The 13,358-nt window shown below is 48.8% G+C and overlaps 1 protein-coding gene across 2 annotated transcripts in view; it reads left to right on the top strand.

The window, feature by feature from the left end:
• TSPAN4 (tetraspanin 4) overlaps window positions 1-13,358 on the top strand; it is a 294,706-nt gene that overhangs the window by 85,712 nt on the left and 195,636 nt on the right. Inside the window, exon 2 of one of the 2 annotated variants that reach the window (XM_059825810.1) lies at window positions 7,841-7,920. In XM_059825810.1, coding sequence (XP_059681793.1) covers window positions 7,858-7,920 — 63 coding nt within the window. In that variant the 5' untranslated portion in view covers window positions 7,841-7,857. Of the gene's footprint in view, window positions 1-7,587; window positions 7,921-13,358 lie in introns of those variants that run through there. The other variant, XM_059825809.1, reaches the window with a different exon arrangement.

Here is a 13,358-nt window from a genome sequence, read left to right as displayed (position 1 = left end):
CACTGCTCGAACGTGTAGATGCTCAAATATGGGTGAAGGAAATGCCTTCGGTGCGAGCAGTACACGTACCAATACCAGTGTGTCTGAATGCACAGGCAGAGGTGATGAAAACCATTACGCAGATGAGAGAACGTAAAAAGCAGTGAGGTTTCTGCAAAAGTAATTTGTGCACAGGCTTAAATAAAGAGCACTGCAAGTCATACCCAAAATATTTTCTCTGTGGCTATGATTATGTTATTTCCATAGCAACTAATTATGCCATAAACCAAAGATCATGACTTCAGGTGGCATGTGAGCAGAAGGAGATGAGCTATTAAGTATTGAAGATCCTTTTTTTTTCATGCAAATTTCCTTATTTATAAAGAAAAAAAGAAAGAAAATAAAAAAAACCCCTGAAGTCTGTTATATAAGTGAAATTGCTTCTGACTGGAATATTTTTTCAAAGTTTTGTTGGAGGTATCAGTAAATCTTTAAAGGAGCTGCAGATACAACTGAATATCCAAAGATCTTTGTATTAGCTGAGGAAATCTCTAGAACATCTGATTTTCTCCTCCTGCTGCCGCAATCTAGGGCTCAACCACTTTCCAGCAAATAAAGGCTTTTACAGATACTGAAATTGCTAGTGGACAAGCAAGGACCCTGGAAATAAAAGGGAAGGTGTGGGATCTTCTTCTATACGCGATAAGTTCGAGGTTTCAGTGAAACATGCCGTCTTCCGCTTGACTTGTTAAAAAATATTCATATTTCTTTCTGCAATAAAAGGTTCTTGGGAGATCCTCAACTTACAGCCCCATGGTAATACTCCTTGAGCTGGAGGACCGGCTGCCCAGAGCAGGACTGATGGTTGTTTGATTTACCTGTTTCTCAGGGGGCTGCTTTGACATGTCTTGCTTTTGGTTCAGGAACTGGCCTTATGGCTCCAAGTCGGACCCACTCGCGCCTCTCTTAAAGCCTTTGGCAACACGTGACAGCACAAACGCTTTGCACCACGAGAATTTTTAGCAGAGAGCAAGGCTTAGGGAGGAAACCCTTTGGTTGCTGCTGCTTTACTCTGCGCGGGCTATCAGAAATGGGCTTGACACGCAGGGGCACTGTCACCAGATTTCTCCATTGCTTAGCTGGTGGATGGAGATGCAGAGAGGTAATCGTACTGCACTGACTCAATGCCTAGGTCCCCCAGTCGTGTTCATAGAATCATAGAATGGTTTGGGTTGGAAGGGACCTTTACAGGTCATCTAGTCCAACCCCCCTACAGTGAGCAGGGACATCTTCAACTAGATCAGGTTGCTCAAAGCCCTCAACCTGACCTTGAACGTTTCCAGGGATGGGGCATCTACCACCTCTCTGGGCAACCTGGGCCAGTGTGTCACCACCCTCATTGTAAAAGATGTCTTCCTTCTATCTAGTCTGAATCTACCCTCTTTTAGTTTAAAACCATTTCCCCTTGTCTATCGCTACAGGCCCTGCTAAAAAGTCTGTCCCCATCCTTCTTATAAGCCCCCTTTAAGTATTGAAAGGCCACAATAAGGTCTCCCTGGAGCCTTCTCTTCTCCAGGCTGAACAACCCCAACTCTCTCAGCCTGTCCTCATAGGAGAGGTGTCCCATCCCTCTGATGATTTTTGTGGCCTCCTCTGGACCCGCTCCAACAGCTCCGTGTCTTTCCTGTGCTGAGGACCCCAGAGCTGGACGCAGTACTGCAGGTGGGGTCTCACCAGAGCAGAGCAGAGGGGCAGAATCCCCTCCCTCGACCTGCTGGTCACACTGCTTTTGATGCAGCCCAGGATGCAGTTGGCTTTCTGGGCTGCGAGCGCACGTTGCCAGCTCATGTCGAGCTTTTCATCCACCAGTACCCCCAAGTCCTTCCCCGCAGGGCTCTCAATCCCTTCATCCCCCAGCCTGTGTCGATACCAGAGGTTGCCCCGACCCAGGTGCAGGACCTTGCACTTGGTCTTGTTGAACCTCATGAGGTTCACATGGGCCCACTTCTAGAGCTTGTCCAGGTTCCCCTGAATGGCATCTCATCCCTCAGGCATGTCAACTGCACCACCCGGCTTGGTGTCATCTGCAAACTTGCTGAGGGTCCGCTCGATCCCACTGTCTGTCTCACTGGTGAAGATACTAAACAGTACTGGCCGGGGCTGAGCAGAGACTGCAGACCTATGGCAGCATGAGGCTGTCAGGTTAAAAATCATATTCTCACTCCCTTTTGCCTTGTGCTTTTAGTAATTTATGTTAATGCCAAATGAATATACAAAGGCAAACAAATCAAAGACTCCATCACAAAGTTTTTTTCCTCCTAGCTGAAACAGCCAGCCTGGCCCTGAACTCTGGTTCACCTCCAGTCAGAAGAGGTAATGTTCCTTTTAGTCTTTGGATTTCTCTTAGTCTTTGGACGAGGTACATTTTTTACAAAGCCTGCGTCGCTGAATCAAACCTAACCAAACAGGAGCTGCAAAGAGTGCGCTGGGGGGGAGAGAAGGGACTGCTCGCTAGGCACGTTGCTGAAAAAGGGGACAGGCGGTGCCAAACAGTTTTGATTAATGCTTTTATGTGGTGATCTCTGTATGCACGTGAAATTAAAAAGTTAACCATTTGGAGTGTATTTATCAATTGATCACCCTTAGCTGATTGTAGTGCTGTGGTGTGGAACAAAGGTAATAACTCACAAAAAAACTCCTGCTCTTGTAGTAATATTTGATCTTGGACATTTTGTTTGCTGAAACTACTGGGAAAGACTATCACCTCTTGTCACCCCCCTGTTGCAGGGCAGGAGCAGTTGTCCCGTACACAGCCTGTATTTACATCATGTATTGCAGTAATAGCTTCTAGCAGGATTTTTAAACATTAATTTTATTTGGTGGATCACTTCTTAACAGTTTTTATGAGATGCTCACAGACAGGATCCTGAGGTTACTGCAAAGTGAGTGATTTCATTAGGAGGATGGAACAGGTATGCAGAGTTTTGAAGAGAATGACAAGAGGCATTGGTAGAGGGAAAGCCAGCGGAACCGTTAAAGGACTAATGAGAGTAAATTAATGAGGAGGTGAGTTAGTGGCTGCATTTTGTGTGACCTGAAGGGGCTGGTGTTTTGTGATCATGAGAGTTAAATCATGAAGCAGGAAGAGAAAGCAGTGTTCAAAATGGATAGAGGGAAGGCCTGATCCAAAGCAGCATCGAAATACCCGTTGGTTCCAATTGATGGTTCCTTTGGGTCCAGAGGCGTCACACACAGCGAGGCATGAGGAGGGGAAGCCCTGGATGTGGAACAGGGGAAGAAGCAGCTGGCTCTGGAAAAACACCGTGCTCCGAAAGAGGAGCCAAAGGCGAGCAGGGGACCTCCAGAAAGCAGCTCTCACCCAAACTCTGGGGACAGGCAGGTTCTTTAGGGATCCTCGGTAGAACGTTTTGGCACGTTAACCATCCCTTGAGCTCAGAGTACGCACACAAAGCTCGCTCAGGCCTCAGCGACGGTGGGGTCCCTGCCACGGGGATCAGGGCCCAGCACCACCACCCGGCCTCCGCCCCGCCCGGGGCTCACTGCCGCCCGTGTCGCGGGCGGCACGCCGCGTGCTCTGACGCATGCCTGTTCCACCACGTGCCTCATCCTGACCAGCCCGGGCGCCCGCGACTCCTTTAGAGGAGGAGCGGGGCCGTGACCAGCCCGCCCACAGGTAATGGCTGCCTGCCGTGCAATGTGGTGTAGAGGCGGCTGGGAGCGGGAGCGCTGGTTGCAGCAACAAGAGCAAGCGAGGGAAGTGGGAGTAGATTTGGCTACAGGAGGTCAGAGCGTGGCGCGGGGCCTGTGGTGACTGCGAGCGCGGGGTGAGGTGGCAGGTGGGAAGTGTGGGCTGAAGAAGTAGGTGCGTGTCTTTAGGTGATAGCTGAAGCCGTGGATGAAGCCCTTCTGAGAAAGGGTGTGAGGGATAACGCAGTTAAGAAATCTACCGCTGACGCCCAGACCGTTTACGGTTTCTATTGCCCAGAGCTCATCTGACATCCTCAGAGTGCTGCCGCTCCTCTTTCAGGGCCAGGGTTTCGGCTGGAGCCGTGGAAGGGTTACCAGCCCTCCACTCAAAGCAGCGGGACAGAGTTGTTAGAACGTAAAATGGTAGCACGCCACCGGAATCGATACAAATTGAGCCTGTGCTGGCGAGACTGCACAGCGCTTGCTTTCTTGCGTAGAGGAATCAATATGAATCGGCCACAGGATGGGAATATACAGACGCAGTTGGGGAGAGAAAAAGTAGATGGAAGGCTGAGGTGAAGAGAGGTCGCTAGGTCCAGGCTGTGATTTTAGGCTCAGTCATTAACAGAAAGTTTTGTGAAAGCTGTAATTCACCTGCTCCTTGAGTCACCCTTGTGAACGTAATGGCCCAGCGACACAATGCTTCCCAGGTTTATTCTTCTTATAAGTATTACTTTATTGTAATGGCTTAAATATCGATACGGGTCCCAGCAGGTCCCTGCCTCTTTCGTCCACTTTCCAGCAGGGATGGGTGAAAGTAGAGTACACCAGCCCTTCTCTTTCTATTGCTTTTCCCCAGTTCCCATGCAGGGTCTTGCTCCTTCATATAAGCAGGTCGTCCGAGCCGTAGTTAGCGTGCCGGTGCGATGTTGCTATCTCAAGGATTTCCCATTTAGGCTAGTGACTCTGAGTGGGTTTCCCAGTGTGGAGAATTTAATGAAAGAATGATTCCGGAGCTGTAGAATGTCTGTATCCCAAATGACTCTGTTTCTAATTAGCTGTTGATATTGGCGTGAGAAAGAACAGCGACGACTTGAGAGCTAAATTTTACTCCAAAGTACCTTTGAAAAGTTGTCATTTCAGTGAGGTGTGCTAAGGGATGGCGGTGAAAGGAGGCTGGGGTAAAAGTACCCTTTATTGTAACGGGTCGTGTGGGACCTCCACCTTCCTCATGCGTTTTTCTGCATCTGTCTGAAACATACCCGCTGTGTGTCAGTGTTTATTATTTTTTATTTAAAAGCAGCATTTAGAAACTCTCCCTTCTACCTCAGGTCTTAGCTTTATAAATTATTCCAGCCATATTAAGGACTGAATTCGCTTGGGAACTGATGATTTCTTGCCTTAAGGAAAGGTGAAATCAAGTGATTTCTACCCCTTTTCTTATCCAGATAGCAGTGAGCGAGCTGCTTTTGAGCCTTCAGGTGTCTAGTTTACAGTGAATATGCCAAATTTGCCTCTGTTAAGTGCTTGCAATACTGTGGGCACCCTTGTTAAATAACGATTATCTGACTTCACACCGTTTCAACGTAATCAGTGTACAGAGCCGTACCCAGTTTTTCTGTCTACCATGTAATATGGAGCTTTGTTGCACAAGGATTTCTGTATGCTGACAGGGGACACAGCAAGTATTTGAATCAGCTTTGCCATCCAGACAAGGAGGGAGATCGGAGGCTGTTTGGTGCCGTAGGAAAAATAAATGGTGTATCGGAAACTCAGACAGAGAACGGACCTGCTTGCACGGGACCATCTTTATGTCCTAGGACAGGAGGACTTCTCTCTGGGGACAGAGTTTATACCGTGCAGGAAAGGGAGGGAGGAAGAGTAGAAGAGCGAGCTTTATCGTGGCTATGAAGTATCTGTTCTTAGAGGTAGGGAAATGAAAAAGCGGAAAGGTTGTAAGTCATCCAAAGTTGTTGAAACAGATGGCGCAGGAGTTATTACCCTTGTGTTTTGTGCTCAAGTTCTTTCTCTCAAAGCTTGCACCAGGTATGCCCAGTGTATTTATAGTTTGCGGAGGAAATGAAGGGAAATAATTAGACTCTAGCTTTGCAGTTTGTGAAGTAACAGAATTAGAGGGTGGTTTGCAAGGGTGAGCTGCTCAGGCTATGTGCAGAACCAGCTCATTTTACTTTTACTAATTTGTTCGTTAATTAATCGGTGCCTGTGTCTCTTGATTTGTGCTGAGACTGGCAAGATGCTTCATGCAAGAAACCCGTTTTCCTCGTGATTAATTCTCTGCTGGGGCAAGCCTTTTAAAAAATATTAGCCAGCCATCTTCTCACTTACTTCCAGGAGCTTACAGTCAAAACCGTAAGGCAGACAGAGGATGAGAGAAGGAAGGCAGAGACAGGCGTCCCGTTTTGCAGGTAAGGAAGTGGCACACACGGAGTCGAAGTGAGTTACTCGCGCAGGGAATTTAGGGCCAAGACGGTAAATGAGTCCTGCTTTTCTGAGGGTTAATGCTGTGATTACAACGGGTTCAGGCAGGTTTTTCCTTGCTGAAAAAGTTGCGCGTGGCAGATTTTCAACTCTTTGCTGCCCGTGGGAGCAGCCGGATTGGAGGGAAGCGCTCCCCGGCGCATGGAGCGCGATGGCAGCCAGTGAGTTACCTGCCAGGGGGAGATGGGCTGCGGGAGAATCGGGTGAGCTGGCCAGGCCTTTGGCCCAGCGATGGTTCCGTGGGGCTGAGCGAACTGGGAAAATCCTGGGGATGGACCTGCAGCGGAACAGAGGAGCCTTCGGCCGCGGCCCGCTCTGGCCCCGCTCCCCCCAAGGCACCCCCAGCGCTGAGGCGCAAGAGATTTTCACAAGTTACTTATTCCCGTTTCTCTCGTAGCCGGGCAGCCCTTTCAAAGCCGACCGCCCGTCAGGCTCCATCTCCGCCCGCTGGCTCCCTGCTGAGGGCCTCGGAGCGGCGGGGGGGCCGCAGGGCCGGGCGGGCCCGGGGCCGGGCCCGGGGCGGGGGGGGGGAACTGCCGCCCTGCCCGCCCGCGCCCCCGCCGCCCTCAGGCAGCGCCCGCCGCGGCCCGAAACTGAGGGGGGGGTTCCGCTTCCAAAGCGGGGCGGGGGCCGGAGGGGGCTGCGGGGAGGGCGGGGGGGCGCGGGGCGGGGCGGGGCAGCCCCTTCCCTCCTCCGGGCTGGGCGGGAGGCGCGGGGCCGGGCCGGGGCGCGGCGAGGCGGGCGGGCGGGGAGCGCGATTGGCGCGGAGCCTCGGAGGAGTGGCGGCCGCGCTGTGAATGGAGCTGGGCGGCCGGCTCGCCACAGGCTCCCTCGGCGGGAAGGGGATGCGGGGAGCCGCGAAGTGAGCCCGGCGCCTGGGGGCAGAGCGATGTGGCGAAGGGGAAGGGGCCGCGGGAGCTGGTTGCCTCTTGGATGATTCCTGCCCTTGGCCTCGAGGCTTGGGCAGCGGCACTCTGGGCGCGGGGCGTGCGGAGCCGGGGCTTTGTATGGCATTTGCGATCCAGGCGAGGTCACGCTTCCTTTTTTTAAAATTCGTTGCTTTGGGTACAGTATATCTCTCTCTCTTCTTGTCTTCTCTGGTAGCGGGGTGGGCCGGGAGGGACGCTCGTGCCACCGGAGGGAATGTTTGCTTGGGCAGAAGTCTTTCTCACGTGGAAGCGCGCTGCTCCCTAACTCCTGGCTGAGCAGACTTCAGTTCGCCAACTTTGCTGCCGCACGGCGCCTGTAACTCCTGACAGGATGGCAGACAAAAGAACAGCTGGCGCAAAGCAATAGGGGATTCCTAGCAAGGCGGAGGAAAGAAAAAAATCACAAACCTTTCACCGTCGACGTCCGACGATTGTCAGAGCAGCAGTTGCGCCGGGACGAGCGGAAGCCACCATGCGCAGGTCTAGCACCGATGAGTCGACCTATCGCAGGAGCCCTTCCCTGGACAGCAAGGATTACAGTTTCCCAAATGGCGCCTTCCGTCGCTACAGCAGCATGTATGGTGGCCAGTTTGGGGCTGCCAGCAACTCTTTTTTTGGATTCCACGCCAACCCAGGCCCTAAGGCTACCAAGGCTAAGTACACGTCCCCCAAGGGAAACAAGTACGTTGTCTTTTACCTGGATCTCTCATTTATTTTTCTCCTAGAACTGAAGAGGTGCAGCATGGCTCACAACTGCCTGCAGTGTATCAAGTACCTAATGTTTGTCTTCAACCTTCTCTTCTGGGTGAGTACACGTTCGAAAGCGCGAGACGGTTGCATTTGTGTCTGCTTACTAAGATGAAAGGTGGACTTGTTGCTGCTTTTAAACTTAGGAGTTTAAACTTGGAAGCTGAACAAAGTGTTCCTAGGCTACCCTTTCTGTGGCCTCATTAATTTGTGTGGACAGCGTGCTGAGGGTTTCCTTCGCCCTCTCATTTCCTGGCCCTCAGCTGTGTTTCAAAACCATGGTACAAGGCAGAAGAGTGTGTTTCTAGAGGCCGGTGGCATGAAAGCCTTCATTAGTGTTCCAGTGAGAGCCGTACGCTCCTTTTGTTGTCCTGATCTTTCATTCTCGCGTGTGCTTGCCTCAAAAGTCATGCGTAGTCTTAGAGAAATCACTGAGGCCATTCATGATTTTAAGGTCGAGCACATGCTTAAATCCGTTGCTGTATCGCGGATGGTATATCGCAACATTAAAGCCCCTGTTAGGAATCTCCAGGTGACCATTCTCTGTCCCAGTCAGTGACGGGTCCTAGCATTGCCGTTCCCTCCTGAAGACATGGCTCTGAAGGGTGGCGGAAGACCAGAGCCCTCCTCGCTTCTTCTGGGGCTGCTACTCTGTGGCAAGAGCTTATCAAATAACTACGAGCCATGTGTGTGTCAGCAGGACACCGTGATGGGACATATGGGCGTGCATCTCCGCATCATCTTTTTAATAAATGAGGTGGCTGTCAACAGCAGGGTGGTTGGGCATTTCACTGCCGTGAAATGGAGCGTAAGCTGTAGACGGAGACTTAAGAAGCTCGTTGGGGGGGTTCAGGTTACAAATGCTGTTTGTCCTGTAAAAAACGGGAGTAGCATGATTGCTAGGGGAGGAAGCGATTTCTAGCTCAAAGTCTCCCGTCCGGATTTGTATGTGGGAGGGTCTGTCGCGAGGTCCTCGGGAGATGCCTTTAAATGCCTTGTTCTTCCGGAGTGGTTTATTAACATGCTAAGGGAAAGAAGGGGTATTGTGAAGTGACGCCACTTCTGCCCTGGCACTTAAGGAGGGGGGTGTGTGTGTGTGTTTGCAGTTGGATGTCACCACCTCCGTGTTACTGATTGTGCTCTCATGAATTGTCGGAGGTACGCGAAGGGCAGCGAGTGAGATGGAAAGAGCTGTTCTCTAGTGTGCGCTGCTGTACAGCTGTTTAAAAGCAGGCATGCTGCAGTGCTGGTGCATCAGAAAACACAAAGTGACGGCAACTTCTGCTGACCTGAGTTGTACCGAGGAGTCAGGATGTGATAAGCTAGTGCGAGTCCACTGAATTGGCATGGTACTAAGCAGGGCTATGAAGCACAAGGAGAATGTTCTCTTTACACCCTAGATAAACTGGCAGAAAGAGTGGTGGTAAGACTGCAGTCTGTCTTTCAACTCTGATGCTGGTTGCTTCTACATTCCTAAATATTGTCTAATATTTATTGCAGCTCACTCCAGACCTTTCTGAAAAAGACAAACACTATCTTTCTTGCTCTTTTAAGCCTTGTGCCTCTACTGACTGTCCCTGGCTGAGATTATAGCACTGACAGCTAGTTGAAGTGTGTGCTAGAGAAATGCAATAGGATGCTGGTGTTAATAGCTTGCTTCAGGACTATGCATGGCACAGAGGATACTCACTGCATTCAGATTCCTTTTACAATATTCGTCTTCCACTGAAGCATATGCATATGGTAAGAAGAGTTAATGAGTAATGTGTGTGCATTTACAAAGGCAGGATGGCACATAATAGTATATCTTTGGCATGCTTTTCGATAGGAAAACCTTAACCCTTCGAGAGAGAAGGAAAGGAAAGGTTTTTGTCTTTCCCCTGAAACCATCAAAGCTATTCTGAAATGCTTGGAGGGAGAGAAAAGACAGGGGTCCCAAAAAGAGAGAATAGCCGTGTGCCAACTGGGCTCTTCGCGAACTAAAGCCCACGAGCAGGGGGGTGGGTGGTGTCAAATACTGCAGCACGATTTCTGTTTTGTTTCTCTTTCACATGCTACTTGCACAGCAGGAGTGATTGATGATGATCATGTCCAAATGAGGTTTGCACAGCATGTAGTTACAATACATGCAGCTCTTCACCTTCTCACAGTGGAGAAAGTAGCTAAAAAGAGATGATTTTAAAAAGTACTGGCTTAAGCTGACCTATCTTTAGTAAGAGCAGAAAAAAATTTCCATTTCTGGTGATCAAAAATCTTGGAATGATTACAGGTTGATGATGCCGCTGTTTTGTTTTTCAAGTCGTTGTCAGTTATCTGTCCTGTTTTACTTTGTGAAATTAAAGGAGAAGCATCTCTTCAAGAAGACAGGATTTCGCTTTGCATACGTGCTCAGGGAAGTTTTGCTGTCTCCACCTTTCCCCTCCACGCTTCTCTAGGTTGTTGGTTAGGGACAGACCATAGTAAGTGGGAAGAGGAATTGTTTCTTTTCATGCTTTGACCTCCAAATAAAAACTGCAGTTATTTCCATGTATAGAGAGCAGTCATTGTATTAAATGAATTAAATGCCTATTATAGGTTGTTCCTGCTTTTTATTCTGTTTTGAGCAAATGCTTTGATTTCCTTCAGAAATCATATTTTCATTTTCTTCTTCCTGTTCCTATTCATTAGCTCCAGTCCATTTAGTGCATCCCTACAGCCTGTTTCCCAGTACTTTCAGCTATCTTTCCCACAGCGTGGCAGAAAAACAGTCCTCAGCCCTGTGCAACTCCGGCGGGATTGGTGCTGCATTTCTGAGGAAAAGACCCTTTTCTTACAAGTCTGGTGAATTTTTAGGAAACAAAATCTCAGAGACCTTGATTTTTAAATGTTCCTGGCAAGCTTTATGGCATTAGGTGCTGTGCTCATGCTGTAAAATTTTTAAAAGCTGTCATATAACTGTGAAAACAGAGGAAATTTCTCCTCCCCTTTCTGACGGTTGAAGGGAACGCAAAGCTCCTTCACCAGTGGCAGGGGCTGAGGTGCCTTGTCAGTGTTGGTGCTGAATCAGTCCATTGGTGCAGCAGACCAGCAGCTGGTAACGTGGAGAAAAAATCTGATAGTCCTAGAACAGTTCTTTTCTCTATGAAGAGTCCTGCACTAATTGCTCTTGGTGCGTTTGCGACTGCTCCGGGGTATTAAGGTAGTGAAACACGGACAAAACATGATTAGACAGCCGCACTAATGGGAATTGCCATTCAGAGGCCATTTCCTGGAATATTGCCAGATGCAGAGGAGCCGTCATTGTATCACTGCACTGGTTGGTAAGCTCCCGAAATAACTTTTGTCACCTGATACATAATGCTTGCCTGACTTCATTCATTTTTATGGACTTCGATTTTCTTTTGTTGAATTGCTGAACCCTCGAGACTAAAGATCATCTCAGATGATGGCAAAGCAGAATATTTTTATTTCATAATGAAATATTTGTATTTCACTGTGAAATACCCAGGGAAGAACATCTGTTTTCCACATTCTGTCCTCCAAACATCCCGAGTTTCTTTATGACAGTCAGTAAAATGAACTATTTTCTTTCTGTGCTTGTAATCCAAGGCTCTGCTTGCCTTCTCTTTTTTTGTTAAAAAAAGGTAGGATGTATCCTGAGGGCTGAGAGAGTGCTATAGAAAGAAGAATGTCATCTCCTTAATCCCCCTTGGCTTATGCCAGCGTTCCCACTTCCTTTGACTCCTAGCTCCCAAACCTCCAAGACTCAAAAAAGGAAATGCACAGCATTGTACTTGTTTTTCCAGTGGTTCTTGATTTCCTTAAGAGATCCTGTGCTAGAGAAAATAAGCTAGATTGGTAGCAATTTGCCCATCAAAGAACTGAACACCTGTATCTGGCTCGTCAGGTAATGCTTTAGCCAATAGGGAAATTCAGTAAAGCACAGAATTTGCAAAATGCTGTTGTTAGAAGGCTAGTTATAGAGAGGAGACAGCAACAAAAAGAAAGGCGACAAAGCTGTTTATTATTTGTCAAACTTCCCATTCATCGTTTCTATGCATGTGTCTCCTTTCCATTGTTAACACATACTGAAGTTGTACGCACTGTAAAGAGGTCAAAGTCTTCAAAATGGTATGTGAAGACTGTAATTCCAGCGGGTAGGCTCCCGAAGACCCGGGGGAATATTCTCTTGCAGCTTGAAAGCTTGGGAATTGCAGTCTGCTGGGATGGCATCATCACTGTGGCTGGGACGAGCAGCTGGAGCTCTGCTTTCCACCTTCCTGCCTAAAGAGATGAGGCAAGGCACTTTGCTTTGATTTGTCCTTTGGTCCGTATAAAATTCCCAACTGATACAGCCCTGAGAATGACGTATCTTGGCTTATGAGACACAAAAGTGCAGATCTGAAATGTACGGAAACACAGAGCCAGGGAAGTGGCAGGTAGCGCTAGTGAATGCACTAGGATCTGTGTGGAAAAACCCAAGAGCCGGTTTAATGTGATTCCAGGGACCAGCTGTGGGTCTCTTGCTCTGGCTTTTGCTGCTGTTGATGGTTCGTGGACCCCAGTTTGGGAAGCTCTGCGCTAACGAGTACTGCTGGCCTGCTGGTACTGCCAGCAGTCAATCTTTATTAGCTGGATGTTTAGCTGGAAAGAGGGAGGGGAAGTAATGAAAATGAGAAATCCCTCATTACTGGCATAGTTTTCCTTCCTGGCACTTCAACTTCAGTGGCACAAGTAGGTCTTGTAAGACCTGTGCAGATGTTTATAAGAGCTGGAAGACTGAGTGTGTGGGGAAGCTGGGAAGAGGAATGGCTTGATCTGAAAATGCACCATGGGGCATTGGATGGTCTTTGAGAGGTCCTGGCCAAATCTGGCCAGAGGGTGGAGGCAGAGGGGTGTCCCTTCATTTCTTTGTACCTCCTTGGGAAACCATCTGACATTATTAGCTTGAGAGGAGAGCTGGTAGCTGAGCTTCTTCCCAAAGCTGGGGAATTCTGTGAGAGAAGCCGCCGATTTTGTTGAATTGGATTCCTTGTCCTTCATCTGCATCCTCCATCAGTCAGCTGAATGAGATTGATGGCTGAAACAGCCAGAAACTCTACAGATTGTTAGTGGCTGAGGACAGCAATCATTTTGTCGTTACACTTGGCTGCAGTCTTAAGTTGGTGGAAAAAAAATTACCAATAGAGCGGTAAGCCATTTTAAAAGCAGGCCCACCATCTCATCATCATTATTGGTGCACGTTCTCCTCTGATGGGCAAGGGCTGCCACTCATCCCGCGGAGCTGGGCTTATCAGTTGGAGCTGCTGCATGCTGTTCTGCGGGGAAGACACTCCCATGTCTGCCAGTTGGGTGGTGCTCCGAGAAGCCAGTTTGATTGGAAATAAGATAGGCTGTGTATTTTCATATGTATAACAGGTGGATAATCTACGACAAACAAAAATCTGATGAAACAGCAATACAGACTTTGCTCCTGTGTAATTAAAGCATGGGAAGTTTACCCCAGAATGTTATTTT

Source organism: Gavia stellata, chromosome 17 (genome assembly GCF_030936135.1).
Source record: "Gavia stellata isolate bGavSte3 chromosome 17, bGavSte3.hap2, whole genome shotgun sequence".
NCBI classification, from domain to species: Eukaryota; Metazoa; Chordata; class Aves; order Gaviiformes; family Gaviidae; genus Gavia; species Gavia stellata.
Note: the sequence above shows the minus strand (reverse complement) of the source record. Positions and strands in the feature narration are given on the sequence as shown.